The following is a 27,278-nucleotide window of genomic DNA, read 5'->3' as shown; positions in this document are numbered from 1 at the left end:
AAACTGTGTGTCAAGTTGTGTGAGGATCACGTGAGAAAACGCACAGAGCACTGAACAGCGTCTGCACCGCGTGCTCAGCACAGGGCGGCTGCGGCCACAGGCACCGACGTCACCGTTCCTGCTCCCTCTTCAGCATTCGTGGGGCCATCACCCTCCTACTGTGCCGCCCCATTTAAAGAGAGTGAAAAGAACATGGAGTAGGATCCAAAAGAAACCGTTGAATGCAATGAAGTAGTTGGGAAATAGGACCCTCCTTCAATGAAGAGAGGTTCAGTGATTTGATATTATTTAGAATACAGAAGAGAAAGCTGAGTAGAGTGTAATAACGCCCCGTTAATTTTGTGTCTGATGGTTTCAATTTTGATTGTTCAGAAGGGATCAGAATCAAGGAAAGGAGTTGTTCAGTGAATTAACGGTGTGAGCAAGATGAGGGTGCTGCTGAACACTGATTCGCTGGACACGATTTTAAGCAATTTAGAAATATCAATGTACATTCAAAATATGTCATCTAATTATGCACCTTTCTGCATGGTCACTAAATTATAATGCCTGGCACATAGTGGGCATTCAGAAAGATTTATTGAATAAATTCCCTTCAGCTCCTACTATGTGATTCTAGATTATTTGTTCTCCAGAGGCAATGATCACAGTAAGTTACTTTGACTTATTTGGTGGATTTAAAAGTACACATAGTATATAACTCATTATTTTACAAAATTCCTCATACTTTAGTCCCTTTCCCCACTACTTTCCCAAATAGACTAAGTTAGGAAGATTTTCTATGTCTTCTTTTATAGAAGAAAGAAGATGTGGGTGTGATTCTGAACAATCTACTGTCGTACCCACTTCTAGACTGTGAGAAGGAAAACAAGCTTAACTCGAATCAAGAGAGATGCTGACACCTTTTGTTTGAGTCAGTACATATATATCTGGTGATCTGTGTGCCAACATTTTATTAATTAATTAATGCTTCATTTTCTGTAAGGGAAGGAACTGTTCATCTGACTGAGAACTCTTGCCTAAATGATGAATTCTTTCTAAAGAATGACTGCACTATAAGATTTAGTGATTAAAAGAAGGAACTCTGGGTTCACCCTGCCTGATGAATGATGATCACCTTCATCATCATCTGATGAAGATGATAATGATGAAGATGACAGTGATATTGATGATGAAGATGAGGATGAAGAAGATGATGAAGATGACGAGGAGGAGGAGGACGAAGATGATGAGATGAAGATGATGAAGAAGATGATGATGAAGATGATGAAGAAGACGATGAAGATGATTGTTGATGGCAGAAAAAGGTTGAGGGCCAGCCCCGTGGCTTAGTGGTTAAGTGCGCGTGCTCCGCTACTGGTGGCCTGGGGTTCGGATCCCGGGCGTGCACCGATGCACCACTTCTCCAGCCATGCTGAGGCCGCGTCCCACATACAGCAACTAGAAGGATGTGCAACTATGACATACAACTATCTACTGGGGCTTTAGGGGAAAAGAAGAGGAGGATTGGCAATAGATGTTAGCTCAGAGCCCGTCTTCCTCAGCAAAAAGAGGAGGATTAGCACGGATGTTAGCTCAGGGCTGATCTTCCTCACAAAAAAAAAAAGAAAAAGAAAAAGGTTGAAAGGTGGATGGAGGAAAGAGGTAAAGGAAAAGGAAAGAAGTCGGGGAGAAGGAAAGAAGAGGAAAAAGAAGAACTGCTCGTATATACTTCGTCTAATTGAAGAATCTTGAATATTTTTTAAGTGAAGCACATTTGCAGTTTAAGAATGCTTTAATTAACATCATAATGATTAAAACCTGGGAGAGAGCGCTACAGACAGTGTATAAAACCATTTCTGGTAAATGTTAGAATAAGAGACGTGGGCACAGCCTGAAACACCTCTTAGTTCTGTCAGCAGCTGCTGCTGCTGCTTTCTTCATGGTGACCTGATATTCTAACAAGGAGTAGAACACTGCTTAATTGAGGGATGTATAAAGAGAAATCTAATTAACATGAGTTAATCCCACGTCAATAAAATGTAGTATAATAGAGTTAACTGAGATAAGTGTCAGAATTTAAAGCACTTAAGAAAACCAAAAAAGAATATGTAACTACTCGTCAGCGCTGTGCATGCCCAGGTGTGGTGGCGGAGTGGCGTCCTCTTCAGGTGTGGACCTGTGCAGGAGCCGTGCAGCACGCCCTCCTCTCTCTCTCAGGCTGCTTGACTGGTTCATTACTCATTTAGGTGCATCTTTCAGCCTCTGCTTTTATATTACCTCTTTCAGACCTTTGTTACGAGAACCCTAATCCTCCTATTTTGGAACCAAATCCCGAAGCAATTAAATATTGATTTGTTATCAAGTTTCAGGAAGTTAACTCTTAAATCACCTCAGCACAACAGATGCAATTATACTTTTCTTTAAAACTGCATAACTTGTGTGTATTATATAATGTTACTTTAAAAACTGATTTTTATAAATTGTATTTCTTTGCAGTTAGTGCTTCTATTTGGCAATATTTCCTCCTTAGTTGAAATTATTGCTTCTCCGTGCAGTTCCATTGTACAGAAATTTTTGGCTTTTATACCTTGGCAGCTCTTTTTCAAATTTATTGACAATTGAGATAAAAATGGGGACTGGCCGCAGGTCTGGGAGTGTGATGAGCAGGGAAGTAATCTCTGAAAGCTGTTAAAATATCCACAGGGGACGTCTGAATTAACAGGGCCTCTTGCAGTGATGTACGCTTGTGTGTGATCGTGTGCTTGTCATATTCGTTTAACACTTGTATTTATTCATAGACTAATTGATCCATAAGTCACAAGGGGTCTGTGAGTCATTGGTGAAAATTAGCAAGTTGCTGCATGTGTACATGACTTACATAGTCACTCTTCCTCGTTTTTTCCCACCTCATTAGATTTTGGACAATCCTGTAATTGTGTAATTGTGCCCTATGGCACATACGGACTTGGATAAACTAAACTATTCTACTCTGGATCATCCAGGTGTATATGACGATCTGGGTTCTGACCACATACCACACGTTCAGTCCTGTGCGTTCTCGTGTTCGCCATCACCCCCTCTACACCAGCACCCCAGTTTATGAACAGGAGGGAAGCTGTGTTAACAGGGTGGAGAATGAATTGCTACGTTCGGCTGTGCAGGGATCCAAGGAGATGAATGATCTTGCCTGCAGCTCTTGTCGTACCTCCCCCACTGTGGAAAATTAAATGTCACGTGTAACAACTCGCTCTCCATTACTTAACGACGAGTGGAACACTCATACTGTGTAAAATCTCTTGGGGCTAAGGGGGGCCGAATGAAACTGAAACCCTGGGAAGGGTTTAGTGCCAGCTGTCCAGCCCTGCCGGGTGAGAGTGGACTCGCCATGGGATCCCCCTACTGTATCGATTAAACATATGTCTTGTTTCTGTAGTTAAAAATACGGTGTGGCCCATTATCCTCTGGCCATATGCCTGAAAGATGATATTGACTTGAAATCCGTGTGAGTGCCAGGGTCGTCTCTGGGAGGAGCTCATCTAGAGAAGCAAATGGAATGCCTGTCTTTAAAATCCTTACTGTGCTCTTGATTCTTTATATTGAGCTTTGATAAATAGGAGGGAAAAATGATTGAGGAACAAGCATGACTTTTACTTTCATAAAGAAATATTCACGCATTTGTCCAATAAGTATTTGCTGAATGCCTCCTTGTGCTGGTGCTGTGGATCAGTGATGCTGAGAATACAGTCCCTGCCTTAGAGGACAAGGCAGAGAGTGAGCAGTCTGGGGCCTTATCCAGGACAGAGGTGCTGTGATCACTATAGGATGTGCTGTAGGAACACATAGGAGACACACCTAACCTACTCTTTGGAGCTCCGGGAAGGTGTCACCAAGAAAGGTGCTTAAGCTCAGACCTGAAGGATAAGTAAGCAAAGTCAGGATGTACAGAGGCCCAAAGGTTTCCGGAATGGGGTGTTATGCCCAGTGTCCCAGGACCTTTCCTTGTGGGAGAAAAGCAGCCCTTCTTTAGGAAGTTACCGTGGGGTGAGTACAGCTGTGTGCATTGTTTGTTCTGAATTCTATAAGAAGTGTCTTTCTGGCTCTCATGGACCAGTGAAGAATGCAATGCCCTTTTCAAGTGCACAGTAAAATATCAGCCACAGATGTGTGACAGGAAGTTCTGGGGGAGAGGCCTGTCGTGAGCACTGAGCTCTGTTGGGAGCTGCGGGGAGGAAGGAGTAGAGAGTCTCCTGCAATTCGGGTGCTTCTGTCTCTCTGTCCAGCTGGCCTGTATGGTAGACCCATCGGAGTTTCTCAGGGCCTCTGAGACACTGACTCTTGCTTCATTTCTTCAGTACTTGTTCCTGTACTATCCATTTTAAATAGTAATTCTAATTATTTATTAATTTTATATTTGTAAGTAGAGTTTATAAGCCTTTTAGTTCAAGGACTCGGTAGATTTGGAGTGTTTTGATCTTTTCTCAAAGACACTGGAATTTATGTATCCAAATAAGAAGCATTGTTCCCTTTGACTTATTATGGGAACCTTTAGAAGCCATACATCTAATCCAGTTATGATCCCATTGGGTCATAAATTTCTGGAATCGTCTTGAAAGCCTATGGCATATTCTTTTGAATATCCACAATAGCCATAAATTTTACTTTTTTGAGGTTGGCTGTAATTAATCAATCTGAAGCAACCAAAAATTTTGCAGGGCCATTCATGAATTCAGTGAATTCAGTGAATTAGGTAACATGTTGCTACCAAAAGACGAGCCCCTCTTTCTTGTTATGACTTGTACAGTGTCTTTGAAAACCAACTTTATTATTTCATGGACAGAATTGGTAGTTTTTTCTTTGCTGTTCCCTTTCCGTGACGTAGTACCAGCTGGTGGGAATTATGGTGGCATTTGTTTACTTCTTCTGGCCCTCAGAAATGCCTGATTGTGATGGTCACAGGGATGGCGTGGGCATTTCTCTTCCTTCCTCCCTCCCTCCCCTCTTTTCCTCTCTTCCTTTCTTTCTTTTTTTTTTTGCCGGTCAATATTTACACTCTTTTCCCTGTAGAATGTCCATTTCCATAAGGAGACTCCCTTCCCAAAACACACACACACACACACACACAGGCACGCACACACAGGCACTCACACACACACACACAGGCACTCACAGGCACACACAGGCACTCACACACACACAGGCACTCACACACACACACAGGCATTCACACACAGGCACTCACACACACTCGCACACACACACAGGTCCTCACACACAGGCACACACAGGCACACACACACAGGCACTCACACACACACACACAGGCACTCACACACAGGCCCTCAGACACAGGCACTCACACACACGCACACACACGCTGTATGCAGTATGGTGGAGCAGTAGAAACAGTAAACCTAGATGCTCCTCTCTCTCTGTAGAAGCTGGAGGATCCAGATCTTTCTCTCACTGGCGAAGTGTGGCCAGTGGTAGTCAAGTGACCTAAGCTCAGGCAATATGATCCATTCGGCTTAGAACAGGAGGCAAGTAAGGCGAGTGATTCCTATGAATGGTGTTTATTCAGGGAGCCCTCGGGCCCTGATAAGAGGTTCCTTATATGGCATCATTCTGCTTCCTGCCTCTCTGTCCTGTGGAGGTCTCCTAGTTCCTTCTGTCCCCAGTCTGATGTAGCCTGCCGGTGTTTTGTGAGATCCCAGTATCCCTTGAATAAATTCCCTCTTGCTTAGGTTGGCTGGAATTCATTTCTGTTGCTGTCTGCCAGAGAATCCTAATAGATGGGAAGGGTGATAAAAGTGAGCAATCTGAACAAATGACGAGCAACCAGAGTGAGGTATTTGGTTCCTTCTGCACATTTTCTTGTCACATGTAGGCTTTTAGCCTTGATTCTGGGAAGTTGTTCCCTTCAGACCCTGAGCAAGCCTCTCCTGAGCCCTGCAGTGTGACACGTACCATTGCCAAACCATCACTGGCTCTTGAAACGAGCTTACCGTGACTATCTCAGAGGAATCAGGCAGGATTTATCCCGGATTGATGCCTGAGGAGTGGGGTCACCTTTGCCAGCACATAGCCTTATGGTGAGGGCTGGATATCTGGACAACATTTGGGCTTTGCCAACCAGGATGAAGAGGGGCATGGCTGAGAGTGTCTACCACACTATCTTTTAGAAAGAACCTCTGTGAGAAACTTATTAGGCTAAGTCATCCGTCCCATCCAGTCCTGAGCTCCCTGTATCACGCCCCCACCAGCCTGCACTGCCAGATACTTTGAGCCACCTTTTCCTCTCCGCAGCTGGCAGCAATCCTTCAGAACTGGCCTGGGCCATCTTTGTGCCTGGGCCATCTTTGTACTTGGGCCATCTTTGACCATCTGGGTGCTGTGTGACTCCAATGGTCCTCATTAGTGGTGACATTGTTTGGAAGGCCGAGTGAATAAAGTTCACAATTCCACCGTCCCTGGACGTTCACTTCAGATTCAGCATAGTCAGCTATTTTGGTGTTTTCTTCCAGTTGGAAATGGGAAACTATTCAGTCTGTTCAGATAGTTAGAAATATCTACTGGAATCTCTTCTTCCCACTGAGATTTGCTTTGTTTTGTGTGTTACTTCTGGTTCATTCACATGGAGCTTTCCTGGCTGAATGTTAATTCAATGTCTGATTCCAGTTAATGTAGCAAACGTTAAGTTGGTGTGTTTGTCCTCAGGTGTCTCACATCACTCTGTTTGGTGCCATCAGAACATAGTCTCTGGGCCTGCGTAGCTATGTTCGTGTGCTCCCCGTGTACTCACCTTGTGTGTGTACCTAGCAATGTGCTGGGCACTCGATTGTAGTTGTGATCATTTTAGAGCAGGTTGCGAAAAAATTAAGTCAGCCTACTCGGGATTCCAGGCTGAATTCAGACACACAACTTCTGCTTTTGATATAATGCTATTTTGTTGGCATAAAATAAAATCCTATGGGCTTAGTGAATTTCCACGTGGCAGGACCAGAGCAGTCCTGAAGACAATGATTTTAAGTGATAACTAAATAGTTCAGATATAATCTCATCACACTTGTACTTTTTCTTGTCTTGGTTAGTTAGTTTTTTTAAATCGTGGTGAAATATGCATAACATAAAATTTACTATCTCAACCATTTTTAAGTATTCAGTTCAGTGGCATTAAGTGTATTCACATTGTTTTATAACCACCACCATCGTCTGTCTCCAGAACTCATTACACCTTGCAAAACTGAGACTCTATCTGTACCTGTTAAAAAATAACTCCTCATTCTCCCTCCCCACCAGCCCCTAGCAACCACCATTCTACTTTCTATCTCTGAATTTAGCTGTACTAGATACGTCATAAAAGTGGAATCACACAGCATTTGTCCTCTTGTTACTGGGTTGTTTCACTTACCATGATATTTTCAAGGTTGTAAGTAGGTGTCAGAATTTCCTTCCGTTTTAAGGCTGAATAATATTCTGGTGTATGAGTGGACCACATTTATTTATTCATTCATCTGTCAAGGGACATTTGGGTTGCTTCAACCTTTTGACTATTGTGAATAATGCTGCTGTGAACATGAGTGTACAGATGTCTTTTTGAGACTCTACTCTCAATTCTTTTGGCTATATACCCAGAAATGAAATTGCTGAATCGTATGGTAGTTCTATTTTTAATTTTTTGAGGGACCATCATATTATTTCCCAGCTGTACCATATTGCCTTCCTACCAACAGTGGACAAGGGTTCCAATTTCTCCACAACCTCACCAACATTTGTTATTTTCTGTTTTTTGGATAGTAGCCATCCTATTGGGTGTGAGGTGGATTTTGATTTGCATTTCTCTGATGATTAGTGACGTTAAGCGTCTTTTCATATGTTTATTGGCCATTTGTATGTCTTCTTTGGAGAAATTTCAAATCCTTTGCCTATTTTTAAATCAGGTTGGTTGTTTTGTTGTTAATGAGTTGTAGGAATTCTTTGTATAGTCTGGATATTAAACCCTTATCAGATATATGATTTGCAAATATTTTCTCCCAGACCATAGGTTGTCTTTTTACTTTGTTGATTGTGTCTTTTGATGCACAGAAGTTTTTTGTTTTACTGTGGTCCCATTTATCCATTTTTGTTGTTGTTGTGCTTTTGATGTTGTATCCAAGAAGTCATTGCCAAATACAATGTCACAAAGCTTTTTCTCTATGTTTTCTTCTAAGAGTTTATAGTTTTAGTTTTATGTTTAGGTTTTTGATCCATTTAGAGTTTTTTATTTTTATTTTTTTGGTGAGGAAAATTAGCTCGGAGCTAACATCCGTTGCCAATCCTCCTCTTTTTGCTGAGGAAGATTGGCCCTGGGCTAATCTTCCTCTACTTTATATGTGGGATGCCACCACAGCATGGCTTGATAAGTAGTGTGTAGGTCCATGCCCAGGATCCAAACCTGTGAACCCCGGGCTGCCAAAGTGGAGTGTGTGAACTTAACCACTATGCTACCGGGCTGGCCCCTAGAGTTAATTTTTGTATATAGTGTAAGAGAAGGATCCAACTTCATTCTTTTACATGTGGATATCCAGTTTTCCCAGCACCATTTGTTGAAAAGATCATCTTTTCCCCCATTGAATGGTCTTGGCACTCTTGTTGAAAATCATTTCACCATGTATGTGACAGTTTATTTCAGAGCTCTCTATTCTATTCCATTGGTTTATATGTCTGTCTTTATGCCAGTACCACGCTGTTTTGATTACTGTAGCTTTGTAGTAAGTTTTGAAATCGGGAAGGGTGAGACCTCCAACCTTCTTCTTTTTCAGGATTGCTTGGCTAGTCAAGATCCTTTGTGATTCCATATGAATTTTAGATGGAACACACTTTCGCTTTAAAAAGAAGTAGAAATGCTACTTGGAGGTATCTCAGACCGAAATGAAGTTAAGGCATTCTACAGACACACACACATTCCACACATTACATCAGATATGGCTTTTTTTCTCCTCATTCAGAAATTGTTGGGCTGGCCCCGTGGCTTAGTGGTTAAGTGCGCGTGCTCTCCTGCTGGCGGCCCGGGTTCGGATCCCGGGCGTGCACCGACGCACTGCTTCTCCAGCCATGCTGAGGCCTCGTCCCACATACAGCAACTAGAAGGAAGTGCAGCTATGACATACAACTATCTACTGGGGCTTTGGGGGAAAAAATAAATAATATTAAAAAAAAAAAAGAAATTGTTGTCATGGGCTCGTTGTGCTTTCCTGAAGGATAAGTATGTTCTCCTCATAGCCCACTAATCTTTATTTTGACCACAATTTGTAGTGTTCTTTTAGAGTTTATATTGGAGAAAGTATCCCATATTTATCCTAAGGAATTAGTCAATAGTTGTTGGATTGGTGCTTCAAATAACATGTTAATGAAATCTCTTATTACAATTTGAATTATGGTTATAACTTTGATGGATAAAGAATAAACATGTAGGGTTTTATCAACAAAATCCCTGTATATGACATGTATGGGCTTCCAAGAATGCAGTGACCTATTCTTAGAAGAATAGAAGTTGCTGAGAAAAGCCATGTACATAGTTTAGAAACTCAGAAGAGAGCAAGTTTACTATTAAAGAAGTGAGTACAGCAAAAGCTGGTTAATGCTTTTGCTGTACTCACTTCCCATGTAAGTCTACCCAGGTAATGCTACCTGGGTAGACTTACATGGGAAGGAATTGAGTCCCAGCTGCATGAACAAATTTAATTCAATCATTTATTAAGTACCTTCAGTATGTCAGATGCTATATAAGACCACAGGATTAAGTAAGAAGTTCTCCAAAAACTTGTAAGGCATACACATAATTAATTATATGATGGGCAAAACAGGCTTCAACAGAGGGAGCTCTGTGACGGGGTAACAGGTGTGGTTCCAGGGAGTGGTTGTCACAGTTGAGAGGGGAGTGATTTGGATTGATTGAGACACACAAAAAGCAAAACAGGGAAACCAGTAGGAACACTTGGTCACAGCACAGACAATGTGAAAAGCATGAACGAGGATGGAGACCATGGGACGAGAAGAAAGGATAAAGTCTTTAGAATGAAACCATTAGACTTGGTGATTTCCTTGGATCTAAGGGTTGATGGATGAATGAATTAAAAGTAACTGAGGAGTTAGCCCATGGAAATTTAAGCATCTGAGACTGAATATCATCAAACCATAAAACACTAAATGTTAATTATTGTTATTGTGCTTTGACATTTACATCATCTCACAACAATTCTATTAGAAGATATCCCAATTTTGTAGATTAAAAAATCACGATTTAAAAAAATTGTTTAGGAGCCAGCCCGGTGGCATAGTGGTTAAGTGTGCGCACTCCACTTCAGTGGCCTGGGGTTCACAGGTTCGGATCCCGGGCGTGCACTGACAGACTGCTTGTCAAGCCGTGCTGTGGCAGTGTCCCATATAAAGTAGAGGAAGACGGGCACAGATGTTAGCCCAGGGCCAATCTTCCTCAGCAAAAAAAGAGGAGGATTGACAACAGACGTTAGCTCAGGGCTGATCTTCCTCAGCAAACAAAGAGGAGAATTGGCATTGGATGTTAGCTCAGGGCTGATCTTCCTCACACACACACAAAAAATGTTTAGTATCTTATCAGTGATAGAATCGGTACCTTTGCCTAGGTCTGCCTTGGTCTAGATTTCTTTCCAGAATAGCCTAGTTGTCTTACACTACATATAATCATGAATTTACTTTTTAACTGTGGTGTAATTTACACTCAGATTTTAAGTGTTAGGTTTGTTGGATTTGATAATACAAAACATATTCCTGTGTAACCATCACTCAAAACAAAAATACAGAACATTCCTTCTCCCCAGGTTTGCAGGTCTGCTCTCCAGTCAGTGCCTCCTTCCCCCAGAGCCAACACTTCCTGATTTCTGTCACCAGTGATTAGTTTTAACTGTTCTTGAACTTCATGTAAATAGAATCAAACAGTATTTATGCTTGTGTGGTCTGGGTTTTTTCATTTTACATATTTTTTAATATTTATCCATGTTGTTATATGTATTAATAGTTTGTTCCTTTAATTACTGAGTAATATTCCAATCTGTGAATATGCCACAGTTTGTTGGTCCGCTCCCTGTAGGTGGACATTTGGGTTGTTTCCAGTTTTTAGCTATTCTGAGTAAGGCATAAGCGTGACTTTAAAGAACATATGTATTATGGAATAAACTTGTTCAGAGCATGTTTGAGTCAAGATAGACTCGGTTGTGCTTCGGTAACTAACAGCCCCAAATCTCAGGGGCTTACAACAGCAAAAGTTTCTTTTTTTCTCCTGTTACGTGGCCATCAGGGCTCAGCGAGGGGCCTCTCTCACCATGGTCCCTCGGGTACCCAGGGAACATGATTCCATCTCAGTGTGTGTTCCTGTGATGATCAGGGCAGGAAAAGGAAACGTAGATCATCAAGTGCTGGCCCAACTTGACAGGGGAGGAAAAGTACAGGCCAGAGCATTTAGGGACATCCCATGACCATCCCAGACGTGTCCGGAGGGACTGACACTCCACTGCATTGTCACCACTCTGCCTGCACTACCAAGCACAGTGGATGTATTAAAGCATTTTACAGTCATTATATGTCTAAGGGATGGGTGATGTTGATATGACACTCAGAACCTAGGCATGAGAAGTGGGTAGAGTTACAGTGCCTGCATCTTACCCTAAGGAAAATTACAAATAGCTTTAAGAGTAATTCGTGACCTGGGAGAACTTTTCCCCAAGGTAGGTCTGGGCATATTCGCCTGGGTATCAGAGAGAGGAAGACTTATGTGACTCTGGGACGGGCACACTGTGGTGTAGTAGTTAAAAGAGTAGGTTTTGAAACCAAACTGGCGGGTTTGAATCTCACCTCTGCTACTTATGAGGTTTGTGAGTTTGGTCAGGTGGCTTAACCTCTGTGTAAGCTGAAGACAATGATTGTAACTGCCACATAGAGTTGTTCCGAAGGTCAAACGAGTTAACCTGTGAGAAGCATTCAGAGCAGTGGTACTGTAGGAACTCAAATGTGTGTCTGGTGACCATGTTTTCCACACACAAGAGTTTTGCTGTATTTTAGTTTTCTCTTGCTGTGTAACAAAGTACCACAGATTCAATAGCTTAAATCCACACCCATTGGTCAGCTCCCAGTTGTGTAGGTCAGAGGGTCTGCTGGGCTTGGCTGGGCTCTGCTCAGGGCACACAGGGCAGAAATCGAGTGCTGGCCAGGCCCAGTTCTCTGCTGGAGCCGTGGGGAACATTCGACTTGCAGGCTCATTCTCGTTGACGCCTGTGTCCTTGCTGGATCTCAGATGGGGCCTGCTCGCAGCTGCAGAAGCCATTCACATTCAGTGCCACACAGCCCCCTCCATCTTCAAGCCAGCAATGGTGCTTCTGATCTCTGACCTCCAGGCATTCCTTAGGATTCATGTAAACCAACCTCCTAATTTATAGATCAGGACACAGGCTCTGAGAAGCAGAATCTCCAGACGCAAAGGGCCCGCGTGGTTAGGTGACACCCAACCTGATAATCCCCCTTTATCTTAAAGTCAGCTGTGCCGGATAATGCTAGTCATGGAAGTGAAGCTCATCCTGTTCCCTTCTATAAACCAGGCGTCAGGAATCTTGGGAGCCTTCTTAAAATTCTGCCTAACACAAGTTGCATAATTTTTGCCAACATGAGTATATTTTTATAACAAAATAGAATTGAAATCAGGATCCAGGGCCGGCCCCGTGGCTTAGCGGTTAAGTGCGCTTGCTCCGCTGCTGGCGGCCCGGGTTCGGATCCCGGGCGCGTACCGACACACTGCCTCTCCGGCCATGCTGAGGCTGCGTCCCACATACAGCAACTAAAAGGATGTGCAACTATGACATACAACTATCTACTGGGGCTTTGGGGGAAAAATAAATAAATTATTTAAAAAAAAAAAAACCTTTAATAATAAAAAAAAATGAAATCAGGATCCAGAATGTGTGTTTGTCATAAATATAAATGTATTCTACAAACAAGAAACTGAGTTCAGGCGTGTTCCTAGCATCCTTTTGGAGCAGAAGTAAACTGACAGGCCCTGGGTGGTAATGCCAGTATGGTGGCTGTCTGTTGACTCGGCTGACTTCCTCACTAACGGCTAATATCAAAGGGAAGAATCATGTTTTCTTTGTCTTTGTATCCATAGTATACATTATTTGTTAGATAAACTAATGTATATATTTAAAACAAAATCAGAGCTCTCTTGTTGAGTTTCAACCAGTTAAAGTGAACTGGAGCAGCTTCAGTTAGGAGGAGAATGTGAGAATGCGGGGGTGTCTCGTGGACTCTTAAGAAGGAGCCATGCAGCTAAGACTCGGAAGAGAAAGGGCCGAGTGACTCTGGAGGTGTCAGCAGAGGGAGTTCTGACCCCGGGTTAGCCCTGAGCATGCCCACTGGTGTATCTGGCGACTGCCACCCTGACCTCCACGTGTCTGTTCTCGACTTTGAGTCCCTGGGAGAGAGAATCTGATTGGCCCGAGCTGAGGCAGGCAGCTACCCCTCCACCCACTGAGGCTGGGGCAGGCTGTCAGTGATACACAGTATGGACATTGCTACCATCCAGGAATCGCTGTGAGCTGGGCAGACACCCCAAGAAACGTCCATTAACGTGGTCAAAACGGAGCTGGCTGACGACAGGCAGCACGTGGTCATTAACTCGTCGAGGCAACTTGGAAAGCACAGGGCGTAGTTTGGATAGTTCTGCTTCCGTGTCTTTCTCCTGCTTGTTAAGTTCCCGTTTGTTGAACAGACATTTGTGGTGCACCTGCTGTCTGTCAGGTACTCTGCTGCAGGCTGGGTGCGGAGAGCTAAGGTCCCGCCCCTGTGCTTGGAGAGGGAGAAGGAACAGCACAAATCATAATCGAGGACGGCGTGATAGCAATACGGACAGACGCACGCAGGGCTCTGAGCCCTGGAACACTGTTCTCATCCGTGTCAGAACTGTTATCTCTCTCGCAACAGCTGTGAAAGATAATTGTAAACACACCAACAGACAATTACAGTTCCTCACTGTGTCCTATATGGGGCACCCGGGCCTAAGAAACTTACGTTAATTATATTGGAAAGGAAAGGTTAATTATAAAGCAAGCAGATTTCGTTCCTTATGAGAATCATAGGATATGAGGGGCTGGAGGTCCCCGGAGTCGTTCGGGTTAACTGCTTGTTTGGGTGTAACTGCCCTCTCTCCTTTGTTTTCTTCCTCTTCCTGCCTCTTTCTCCGTAAACTTGTCAGGTCTCCGCCTCTGTGATGCTGAGGTGTGTGAACACTCACGAGTAAGTGGATTATAAAGGATTATGAACTGTAACTTATGGCAGCTTTCTTCTCTCCACTGAGAGTAGTTGCAGGTTTCCTGTTCTCGCATGAGGTTTAAAAAACTGAATATGGACTAAAGGCCACTAAAGTCATAGTAATTTGGGGAAAATCATTAAATTATAAAGGGATAACTTGGCTGATTTGCACTAACTTGGTCCAGTTAATCATGATTTCTAAGTAAGAATTTATGTGCAGCCGTATTTTTAATGCTGGTAACCTTTGAGAGAGATATGAAAGCCATCTGCTTAATTACTGCCAAATGTGCTCCGCCCCGTGAGCTCTGAGTCTGGAGCAGACGTGTCCTGTTGGCGTCCAGCTCTCAGCTGGAGCTGAGCTCTGTCGTGTTATTCGATGGGGGAAACTGATGGGAAAGGGAATTACCACCGGGAGAATGCCGTTACTTACCCAGCGGTGGCTGCTCACTTCTGTGCATGAGCAGACTGCTGAGGGACGGATTATGCTCCTGGAAAAACAATGGCCATCTCTTCTCATAATAGTGCAGACTCAAGGCATCTGTGATGCTGTCAGGAAAAATAGATGTATTCTTCATGTGCTGTGTCACTTGAGGATTTTAGTTTTTCTCCCTTTTGCTCTGGTTTGGCTCATGTGCTAGATAATCCAAGAATCTGAGAAGATTAGAGCAAGAAATGGCACCTAGACTTCATCTCTTTGTTTGTACTCTGCCTCATTCCACAAAGACTTTACATCAGCTTGGGATTCTTAGGTTCGGCCCATGTACTTAAGAGATCAGGAAACTGAGGCTCTTAACAGTGATTTCCCCCAAATCGCACAGCTGGTTAGTGGTGCTGCTGGAACTGACACTCCTGCCTCTGTCTCCTTATTGAGTGAGTGATCACGACTTCTGGGTTTTTTTTTTGGATAGCTATGTTCAGTGCAAACTCTTTGCCCAGCAGTGTGTTTGCCCCAGAGGATGTAATAGAAGGAAGGACGTGAGTCCCATCCCTGGAGTGCTTGCCATCTGGGGGAAGACAGATTTGAAGCAAATGTTTGTACAAATCAGTTAGGTAAATTATAAAGATACAACTGGGATCATTGTATAGGATGGTATGAGCATATAGTGGAGGTCCCAGAAGGCTTGTTTCAAGAAATGACATTTAGGGTGAGCTATGAAGAAGAAACAGAAATGAATCAGACAAAGGATTGGTTGACAGGCATGCAGAGCAGAAGAGAATAGGTGAGAGAGGCCCTGAAGTGGATGGAGCTTGGCTCAGCTGAGAGGTGGACAGAAAGCCTCTGGAGCCGAACAGGAACAAAGTGAGCAAGGAGAAGCGAGAACACGAGGGGCCGGAGATGGGGGCTGGGGCAGGTTGCTCGAGGCCTTATGGCCTCCCCAACAATTCTGGACTTGATCCTAATTGCAATAAGAGGCTATCGGAAGATTTTAAGCAGAGGATAGAAATATAATCAGATTTATATGTTAGACCATAATAACTCTGCTGAGTGAAGAATGGGCTGGAGAGAGAATGACGAGTGTAAGTAGAGAGACCAAATAGGAAGCTCTTCCGTTAACTCAGATGAGTCATGATGATGCCTCTAGGATAGGGTGGAAAGAAGTGGAAAGACTCCAGATACGTTTTGAAGGTAGAATCAACAGAACTTCTGGATGGGTTGGATATACACTTGAGGGTGAGAGGTTTTTTGTTTTTTATTTATTTATTTTTTTTTTTTTGAGGAAGATTGGCCCTGAGTTAACATCTGTTGCCAATCTTCCTCTTTTTGTTTTCCTTTCTCCTCCCCAAAGTCCCAATGCATACTTGTATATGCTAGTTGTACCTCCTTCTAGTTCTTCTGTGTGGGATGCTGCTACAGCATGGCTTGATGAGCAGTGCATAGGTCCATGCCCAGGATCCGAGCCTGCGAACCCCAGCCTGCCAAAGGGGAATGCGTGACCTTAACCACTACGCCACCGGGCCAGCCCTGAGGGTGAGAGGTTTTAAGAATGATTCCTAGGTTTCTGGGTGGAGAATGTCGGCATTTACTCAGGTGAAGAGGGTTGATTGTGGAAGCCCTGGGGACTGAGTGGGACAAAGAGCTCTATTCTGTTTGAGATGCTTGAAGGCATCTGGTGGAGATAGTAAAGCAGAAGCTGGACATGCAGATCCTAAGCTCAGAAAAAGAGCTGGGCTAACTGTGAATGTGGAAGACATCAAGATATAGATAGTCTTTGAACTTAAGGGATTAATTCACCTAGTTGGGGTTATTAAACTCACACTGGAGAAGAAGGATGGGTGGGTTATAAGTTTAATAAAGAAAGGCATTTCAGGTAGAGGCAGTGATATGATTAAAGCACCAGAGCAGGAATGACTTGGACCAATGGATCTTTTCCAGTTGGTGAGAAGTAAAAAATAAACTGGGGCTGGATTTTGAGTGCCCTCCCAGGTTAGGTAGTGGCTGTCCCACATGCAGTGGTCATTTGGAGAGAGATCTGTGAACAGTCTTAGATCTTTGCATACCAGTAAGAAGCATTTTTGTGAGCTTCCTCCTGGGGTTATATTATGAAACCTAAGTCAGACTTCGCATAAATCATGAGATAATTATATTGGTCGTGCATCATGAATGACAGAAAGTAAAGGATAGATCTCACACAGAACTACCGCCTACCATTTGCTAGTAACATAGTGGAAATAAGTCCACATGATCAGAGCTGGTGTTCTAGGAGCTGTTCTATGCCTGTCACCGTGTGATGAAAGGTCAGTTCCCACCTTCTCTGCTCCAGTTAGGGTACGAGGAGGAGAAGTGACCTCACCCACAAAGCACTGTCTGGACCTCTGCTGTCCCCAGCCATCACTCCTCCTCACCCTATCCACCCACGCAGGCCTGCCGTATCCACCCCATCCTCCTTCATTCGGCAGAACAAAGTTAGAAGCCAAGTGAGGAGCCTGGGAACCTTTCTAGTTCAAAGAACAAAATGCTCTGGACGTTAATGGGTCCTAAAGTTTACATACGCCCATTTGAAAAATGCGTGCTCCACTGTACTGAAAGAGTTGATGCCTTTCCTGAGTTTTCCCCCACAGCACCTGACGTACTAAGCAGGATTTGGCTGACGCCTCGCATTGTCATTCTTTGTCACTAGTAATTATATCTCAGGATCCCTTGAGCACATCTCTTTTTGTGCCTAGTAGCTTTGTATGCTTGAAACCAGTACATGTTTATGTATGTTTTTCATTCTGAGGTGCCGTGCATGCATTTTCAACTGACAGTTGCAGAAATGATTGTAATTTGAGCCAGGAACTTAGCATTTACTCTGTACTGATTCTGCCTATTTTAACGTCCACAGAAATGAAGATGCGGTCCACCAGATGGCTGTTACTCCCTTTCCGTTACCGTCCACTCCTCCATCTTCTGTTGAGGTAAGATGGCCCCTAATTAGCTCAAGTGAGTTACATGGATTTGTCGTGATCATTTTTCCCAAAGCTAACATTTTTAATTTTCAGTATCTTGTATTCCAAACTCGTAGAATTTATTATAGGGAATTTCCCTAATTAAAATATAAAATATTTGAGGTATGATTATAAAGTAATATAAAATAACGTTAAACAAACACATTAGAGCTTAACCATGTGGATATTACCTTCCTCAAAGTTTCTTAAGGTTTCTTCTAGATATATAATTTGTCCTAATTGGACATTTCAGAATTTATTAGAAAATTCTCTTTTTTAGTGACTAAATCGTGCCTCTTTCTTTATGGTTGCAAAAGACTTTAATACCTATGATCACAGGTACCTTTAAATAATTATTTTCATCTACTAGTGGAGAAATTACTAGTCAACAAGATTGCTGTCATATCAATCTGCTCCTAGAGTTAGACAGACAGACATTAGAAAGATAGATAGATAGCTAATTAGCTATGTAATCAGTGTGTCTCTCCAGCTGAGGAATATTGCATTCTCTTGACCTTTCTTATTTATCACACACTTATTGTAACTAATCAAACAATGCAGAGTTCTTAGAAGAAAAGGTTAACTTTCCCTTCTCCACTTCCCCAACGAAGTTAATATTCACTGTTTAGTATCTTTCCATACTTTTTCCTTTGCTTCTACAACAAAAGTAAACAGCTATATATGAATAGCGTCTCTTTTAGTGTGAATGTGGTCATGTAACACACATTGCTTTCATTCAGCGAGTGTTGAGTGAGTGCGTTTCATGTGTCAGGCACTGTGCTGGGTGTGAGAGAGACAGGTGTGAGTAGAATAGAGGAGGCTCCTGCTGCGATTCAGCTTTGCATCCCAATGAGGAAATCAACTGACAGATAAATAAACCAAGAGAATTATCAGTAGTGCTCAGTGCCTTGCAGCGAATTAAAACAGGTGACCATCTTGACTGGTCCTGGGGAAGGCCTCTTGGGCAAGGTGAAATTTAAACAAGATCAAAATGATAAGAAGGAGCCAGACAGGCAGAAATAAGGGAGAAGAGCCTTTTCTGCAGAGGGGACAAAAATAGCTCTCAAGTGAGAATGAGCTGGGGGGTTTGAGGAATGAATGTGGCTGGAGGGTGTTGGGAGCCTGGAGAGTAGTGGCCTGTGAGATGGGGGGGGGGAGGCCTTCGTGTGTCAGAGTAGGAAGCTTGGGTTCTTTTCTATGGGCAGTAGAAGCCACCAGAAGGTTTTAACAGGGGAGTGTGGTAACATGATGGACAGAGTCCTAGGTAGAGAGCAGACTACAGGAAGGTAAGAGCCACATGCAGGAGGGCAGAAGCCCAGGTGAGACCCGACTGCAGTTAGACGAGGATTACTGGCTGGTGTTGGAAGCAAAGGAAAGTGAGCTGATTCTTGGTGTCTTGAATGTTGACTCAAATGTGATTGAATAAATGTGGGAGCTGAGGGGAACTAGAGAATCATGGATAAACCCAGATTTTTGACTTGAGCAACTAGGTGGACAATGGTGGCATTTTTGAAAAGTAGCTATTCTTCAACAGAGAGGCAGAGATTTAGGTAGTTAAAGTTTGAGATGCATATTATACATCCTTCTGGTATAGACTCTATGCATTAAAAAGAAAAACCTTGCTTTTTTTTGCTTAATTTAATGACCATATTTTAATATGCTCTGTTATAATTTTTTCCAATTGACAGATATTCAGATGATCTTCCAATGTTTTGCCAGTAAAAGAAGGCCAATATAAGCGTCTGTGTGTGTGTGTGCATCTGTGTGCATCATTAGATGCTAGTGCTTTTATTTCTGTAGCGTAGATCCCCCCAGTGTACAGTTGCTGAGCCAAAGGCTATACAAGTTCAAAATTTTAATCTATTTGACCAATTACTATCTGAAAAGATTGTAGTGATAGATATTGACTGCTCACTGATAGCCATTTAGCCACAGCTTTGCCAGCACTGGGTGTTTTCATTCTAATTCAGACCAGGGTAGGTGGTTAGCACATGGTGGGAAGGAGGGGCACCAGAGCCAGGCTGCATTCAGGTCAAACCCTAGCACAGCCATGCTCTGGGCATGTGGCCTTGGGTCGTTACAACCACCTCTTCTGTCCTCACTCCCTCATCTGTAGGGAGATAACAATAGTTTCCACCTCATAGTGTTGTTAAGATTAAATAAGACATGGGCTGGCTCTGTGGCTTAGCGGTTAAGTGCACGTGCTCCGCTGCTGGCGGCCCGGGTTCGGATCCCGGGCACGCACCGACGCATCGCTTCTCCGGCCACGCTGAGGCCGCGTCCCATATACAGCAACTAGAAGGATGTGCAACTATGACATACAACTATCTACTGGGGCTTTGGGGAAAATAAATAAATAAAAATTTTAAAAACAGGTTAAATAAGACATATATATCTTGTACCTGCCACATGGTAGCTGCTCAGTAAAGGTTAGTACTTAATTCTGAATTCTTTTGTATTTATAGAATGTCATATAAATCTTTTGAAGAGGTGAGAGGGAATAAGGGGAGTCACATTTTAAAATAATTTTTTCTATAGTCTTGTTGGTTATGAATGTTACCATCAAAATATCATTCCTTTGGAACTAAATTTTAAGGGGATGATTGAATCCAGTGTCCACTATGTGGAACACTATCTTAGATGCTTTCCATATGTTGTCCCATGTCCCACTTACATCTAGACCTCTGAGACAGTATTATTATTTCCACTTTACAAAAGAAGAGTCTGGGGCTAGAAAGGCTGAAGAGCACATCCGTGTGCCCAGAGGCAGAGGTGTTTTTCAGCATCATCTTCCTCTTCTATACCTAGGGGTGTTACCACCAAACCTTCCTAGCCTTGTAACAAGTAAAGGAAGTGATGTATATAAAGCATTCAGTACAGCTCATGGTGCAAAGGAAATGTCAATAAATGCAAACTATTTGTTCTATTTATTCAAATATTTAAGTATATTTAACTCAATTTTTAAGTATATTATACAGTATTAGCTACTGTTTTCATTTTTTCAATTGTGCTAACCACAGAAATGGTTCTAATCATTAGTCGCCTGTAAAAAATAAATTTTATTATAATATGTATGAATTGAATTATAAAGAGAGTTTTTTAGTCTCTCTCTAGACTATTAGCCTCCGATAACCACCACCACGTGAGCAGAGACACCCTCCTGCGGTGGCGTGGGAAGTGTAGAGTGTGCTCTGGTCCACGTCCTTCTTTGTCCCTTCCCGTTCGCCTGTGTGGCCCCTTCGCCGTGCCTTTTCCCCCTCAGCTGTTTCTAGTAAGTACGTAAGCATGACTCATATCTGACGTGTTGCTGAGAGAGCTAGCCCGTTTAAATCGAAACCAAATAGACGAAATATCGCCGTATTGTTTAATTACTTAATTGTTGGACCTGATAATAATAACTCAGCATGTTGAATAGCACTGGTGTTATATGCTAATGGGATTCATATTCATTCCTTTATGGGGCCCTTATTGTGTGTCAGGCGCTGGTCTAGAGACCAAGGGACAGCAGAGAACAGGATCGCTCTGTGGGGCTGTGTGCTGGTGAGTGAACGGGGGTGCTGATAGAACACAAGAAGAAGCTTGAAGGTGTGGGTTCCTCCTCTCGCTCCACTGGTTACTGTGGGGCATCTGCCCTTGGTAAAGGCGGTTAACCCTCAGAGTCTGCCGTTTTCTGTGAGGCCAGGTTCATAGCCTCCCCTGCCTGTGAGGACAGGTCCTTAGGAGGAGCAAGTACAAAAGGAGGCGACAGTGTTTTGTAATCCGTGCAGCCATGTACACATATAAGGGACTGCTAGCATTTCTCCTGCTGTCCTCTTGGTAATTGTCCTGTTCTTGGGCGGCTGCGGGCACAGTGATTAAGAACTCAAGCTTGGAAGTGAGACAGGTCCAAGTCCTAGTCTTTGTTCTGCTTTGACCAGCAGGGTCAGCTTGGGCCAGTGAAGCTCTACAAGCTTCCATTTCCTCAAGTTCAAAAGGGCTTTGATGATAATGATTAATTCTAGGGATTTGTGGAGGAGTTGAATGATGTTATAAAATGCTTAGCCTTGTTCTTGGCACACAGTGAGCATTCGTTTCAGTTGTGATTATACTTATTTTGTTACAGCCCTGAGCAGAACTTCCAGCCCCCCGCATGTTCCATTTTCAACAGTTGCATACAAGGCAGGATTTCTTTTCTTATGTATTTACTATATTTGTCCTCTTCCTCAAAAATCTTAACTACCTCCTTCTTGCTTATCAGACCAAACCTTCGTTTCGAGGTTAGAATCGAGGCTTGGTATTTACCTCCACACACTCCACCAATCACCCTTCTCTTCTCAGAAGAGCAGGTAGAGCGCTGGCGTCTCGTGGATCTGTCGGTCCTCCGCACGTCAGGGTCTCTCCAACCCTCCTGTCTTTGTTCCTGTTCTTTCTTCCACCTGGGATGCCTGCCCACTTCCCCTTTATTAATTCACAACCCTAATTCCTTGAAGGATTGCTTTTGGGAAGACTTCTCCAAGTTTCCTGTGACTCAAATGAATAAAATCATGTGCAGAGAGTAATGAGCTGAACCCTGGAATATAGTAAGTGCCCGAATGTGGGATACTGTTCTCACGACCAACTCCATCCCCCTGTTCTCTTCAGGAGTCTTGACTCTCTTCACGGGGAAATGTCACTCTTGATTCATTTAAAAGTAGAAGGTACCCTTTGTCCTTCGTGTGGGTCCCCTGGGCTGTACAGAAGAAGAGACCCATTTCTAACTGGGTCTCTCAACGAGGGTCTGTGACTTGCCCTTCCCTCCTTGTCTCGGTGTTGTGAGAACGTGGCGCTGTAGGCACCGCACTGCATGTGAGCTGCGGGGACGGGCTTCTTGTCTTCTTCACGCTGGCTGCTCGGTGCCAGCGCAAGGCACTCGCTTAATAAGTGCTTGTGGAGTGAGTGGCAGGAGCCGTATTTTGGCTTTTCCACTGTATCCTTGATTTTTCATTTCAGTTTTGAATTCTTACTTCTTATTGATTCAATTCGTTCTGCTGCTATTTACCAGATATCTACGTTGTAGAGCATATAAAGATTAATTATGCAGAGTCTCCACCCTCAAAGAACTTATAGTCTTATAGGGAAAACAAGACATGTATGTTACTAAAACAAGGTGCCCTAGGAGATAAAGCTTTAGGAGGAGTTCAGAGAAGATGAATAATATTTCCCGGTAGGAGAACAGCTATTTCTGATGGATAGATTGGACCTTGAAATATGAATATGGTCAGATAGGAATGTAGGAACAGTACAGACAAAAACAGCGAGGTAAGAAAAAGCAGGGTGTAGAATGGGGAGAAGAGTGTAGGGGTGTGTGAGAGGGAGAGGTATAAGATGAGGTTGGAAAATTTAGTTTAGGTCGAATGAGAGAGGCTTGAATTTAAATCTCAGAAGGTTTGAATTTCACGCGTTAGGCCTTGGAGCCATTGAAGGCATTTTGAATGATGAATGGTCTGATCAGGGCTCTACGGCCGGTGGATTGGTCTAACAGCAACGTCAAAAATGTCTGGAAGAAGGAAACCCAGTTAGGAAGCCACTACTGTTGTCTCATCAGAGGGACTGGGGGCTCCAGTGTGCTTGGCTGCAAGGTATTTACCCCCTTCCTGACAAGGCAGCTGAGTCTTTTAGAATGTCTTCATAGAAGCAAGAACCTTCATTTTTCCTTTTTCCTCAGAAGTGGTGCTTTTTTGAATACTAAGTGAGATGGAGCAGGCCTCATAAAGGATGAAGAGGTTCATTACCCTGAGAGTCCCATCAGCATAATTTCCATTTTATCTTAATCGTGCACTGCCTCTCTGGAATTCTGAGTAGGCTAGAAAAGATGCTCGTGATGGGGGTATAAGAAAGAGATTTAGTTTGTCACAGTAAGCATGACCTTGCAGAAATGAGTATTTGTGATTTTAGGCTGCAATGAGACTGATAAATCATTTTGTGGTTTTTTGAAGAGGGCACTGGATTTAGGAGATATGGGGATGATAAAATGTAAACCAACATCAGGTTTATTTTTAAAAAAGAACTTTCAGTTATATCGGGGAGGCATAGTTGCTGGGTTTTTTTTAATTGCTTAGTAAAATCTTAAATCAATTAAACAGAAAACAGTTGTGTATGCTAATCTATGCTTTTGTCACTTTAAATGAGGAAGGCAGGTGGGGAACAACACTGTGGGTTGTTCATTCCTCAGAACAGAAGATGTGGTTCTCCACTCCTCAGTAACAGCCTTAACTGATTTACTCTCAAATGAAACACACATTCCTGCTCTCAAGATGCTCATGGTCTAGTTGGGGGAAACTATAGACACATATGGGCATGAAAAAATAAAGTAGTATAAAAACAAAATAAGACATCATCAATTCATGTAGAAGATTTTAGAGGAGCTCGGGGCGGGGGGAGTTCAGAGTGTCCCAAGGTTTGGAAGAGGCTTCTCTGGGGGTTGAACAGCATTTCTTATCAGTCTTTTTTTCCTCCTTTTTGGTAAAGGCTGTGTTAAACGTACAGTCATGAGCCTTGCCTTTTCCTATCGTTTGTCTGTAAAGCACAATTCACTGTGTGGTCTTCGTGGGGAAAGGCTGTTCTCCTTGGGCAGCCTGGGCTGAGCGGGCGGCTTTGGACAGGTGGCTTGAAAATGAGCAGGAGAGGAAGGGAGCACCCCGCCATCAGATTAGCTGACTCATCCTGGGTGTCAGTGGGTGGCCGTCCATCGGCCAGATGTTCTTCACACCACCGGATACAACTATGCTCTGGAAGCCATACTTGCTAACCTATTTTCCCTTCCCATCTCTGACTGAGGCCTGTTTTCTGAGCTCCTGGTCAGTGGGGTATTTTGAAGGCTCCTTAGCACATGTGAGCCGTTGTGTTCTCCAGGCAGAACCCCATGGTTGTGTTCTGTGCCTCATCTGAGCAGGAAACTTTCTGTACACTTGAGGTCCCCAGGAAAGTAAGTGCTTCCTTGCTAACCTCTCTCAGTTCCCACTTCCTTTTCACCTGACTCTCCTGCCCATTCAGACCACACAGAGATGTGTGGAGCCATCTCAAACTAAACTAGTAACTAGACACAGAAGTCTGTGGGGATGGAAAGGGTATCCTTTTCTGTTTTTATTCAAGTCTTAAAGGCTATGTGGACCATTTTCAGCCTCGACTGCTGTGCATGTTTTCTTAGATTTTCTTTTTTTTTTTTTTAAGAGAAATCCAAATTTTATTTTTTTTTATTTTATTTTATTTTTAAATTGTTTTTGTGTGAGGAAGATCAGCCCTGAGCTAACATCCATGCTAATCCTCCTCTCCCTGCCGAGGAAGACCGGCCCAGAGCCAACATCCACCGCCAATCCTCCTCCCTTTTTTTTCCCCCAAGGCCCCCGTAGCAAGTTGCACGTCATAGCTGCACATGCTTCCAGTCACTGCATGTGGGACTCGGCCTCAGCATGGCCGGAGAAGCGGTGCGTCGGTGAGAGCCGGGGATCCGAACCTGGACCGCCAGCAGCGGAGTGCGCGCACCCGACCACTAAGCCACGGGACCGGCCCTCTTAGATTTTCTAAGTTGAAGCATCAAACAGCTGTTTTCTCCTCCACTTTAGTGTTAATTTTATAAAGACCAACAAAATCTCATCTTCTATACGAACATTGCTGAGAAATGTAAAAGGTTCCTCTGATTTATTTAAAGAACGCTTTCCCTTCCCCCAGAAGACATGTGCACAGTTAGATGAACGGCATCAGCTGAGCGCCGTGCTGGTGACAGTCTCCTCTCCTCTGGGACAGAGGAGGTGGCCATTTGCAGAGTTTCTCAAGGAGCTGCCTGCTGGTTTGTTCTACCCTGCCATTGAATGTGCTGCAGTTACAAACATTGACAGTCTTGAGCTCCACTTGGACAGCATAGCTCACCAGGGACTCTCCAGGGCCCCCCACAGCTTAAGAACCTGGCACACTAAGTAATTGGGGCATTAAGGTTTTCCAGGATTAAGTACTGGTTTTTGAAAATTTCTTCAGAATTTTTCTGTCTCTAGAACTTACCCCCTCTCTAAAGTGTTGAAAATCTATATATTTTCAAGCTTTGTTTCTTAACTTGGCGTGTTTATTTTATATGGTAACTTCTTGATTACCCAAAATTCACTGAGAGGAAAGTGTTCTACATAATGCAGTTTTCTGGTTAACAAATGCTAAAACACTTCTTTTTTTTTAATCCGTTGTCTAGTGACAATAACCTTTTTTAAGTTTGTGAATCCTGAATTCCATGAGACTAGTTATCAACACTCAGTACTGAAAAGGAAGAAAGAGAATGAGAGCATCATTTACTCGAGGCCTGGAGTGTGGTCACCGCGAGCCTGGCCCCAGCCACAGTCTCACCAGCTTTGAATCCTGGTAGCCCTCTCACTGGCCACGAGTTCTTCTGCAAGTTGTCTAAAATGGATCATTTTTCTCATCTAGGACCTGGGATCCCAGTGGTGCATACTCATATAGGGGTGTTAGGAAGACGACACCGAAGAGGGCATGGATGAAGAACCTGTCTCAACAAAAAGCTAGAAACAGGAATTAACCATACCCAGTGCCACACTAGACGTTTTACACATTAGTGCATGATCTTCAAGGCGACCTGAGGGGGCGGTGTTTTTAGTCTGGTATTTTTATCTGTACTTGAAAAACAAGTATTCAGATTTAGAAAGTAACTTCCTAAAAATCACACAATTCTAAGTGGCAAAGTTGAGATTCAAACCCAAATCTAACCAGTGCTAAAGTCCATGCTACTTTCTTGTATTTTTTTCTTTTAGATATTTCTCATAGCTCTTCTTTATTTCTTTGTAAATATGGAATAGTACACACTAATTCCCCCAAAATCAAACAGTAAAGGTATAACTAATGCAGAAATTCCCCCGATCCCTAATCCCCAGAATAAGCAATTTTAAAAATTTGTTCTGTATGCTTACAGATATTTTCCCCATATATGTATCTATATCTCTCTATATATATGTATTATGTATATTTTTTATGAAAAAATTGTCCTAATTTACGTTCTTCAGTGGTATGTAAAAATTCCTGTTTCCCCACAACGTTATGAAATCTGGATGTTCTTTCTATTCTCTCGTCTGTTTGAGAGATGAAAGGATGCTACATCTTTGCATCTCTTAAGTTATAAGTGAGGTGGAATGTCCCAAAATTAAAACTATCTCACCTGAATTTGTAGTTATCCCAGGATAGTGGTGTTTTGAAATAAAAATCCAGATGAATACAATGTAGACACTCTACTTATCATCCTTATTCTGCCCTGTGCACCCTCAGAAAGTAGAGAAACTGCTGGTTAATTAACTGTAACATTTAATATGTCATAATTCAACTGAGGAGATGCCTAATGTGTTTTGGATTTTAATGGGGCTTATTATTAGCAGATGTCTCGTTTACGTTAAATAAATATTTTTAGGATTCTGCAGAAAAAATCATCAGGAAAATGAGTACTGAGTTCATTCCTTGGTTCCACCAGTATTTGTCGAGTGTTTTCCATGTCCAGGCAGAGTGTTAGGTACTTGAGTTTCAGAAATAAACAAGATAAAGATATAAAGAAACAC

General features: G+C 43.0%; 1 protein-coding gene across 10 annotated transcripts in view; it reads left to right on the top strand.

Moving 5' to 3' along the window:
• Positions 1-27,278, top strand: part of PATJ (PATJ crumbs cell polarity complex component) — a 308,284-nt gene that overhangs the window by 193,655 nt on the left and 87,351 nt on the right. For all 10 annotated transcript variants that reach the window (XM_087417183.1, XM_087417200.1, XM_087417192.1 and 7 more), the window contains one exon: positions 17,616-17,688. In XM_087417183.1, coding sequence (XP_087273309.1) covers positions 17,616-17,688 — 73 coding nt within the window. The remainder of the gene's footprint in view (positions 1-17,615; positions 17,689-27,278) is intronic.

Source organism: Ceratotherium simum, chromosome 2, assembly GCF_057802395.1.
Source record: "Ceratotherium simum simum isolate JZ-2026a chromosome 2, ASM5780239v1, whole genome shotgun sequence".
Lineage (NCBI taxonomy): Eukaryota > Metazoa > Chordata > Mammalia > Perissodactyla > Rhinocerotidae > Ceratotherium > Ceratotherium simum.
The sequence above is the reverse complement of the archived record's forward strand: the minus strand, read 5'-3'. Positions and strand labels throughout refer to the sequence as shown.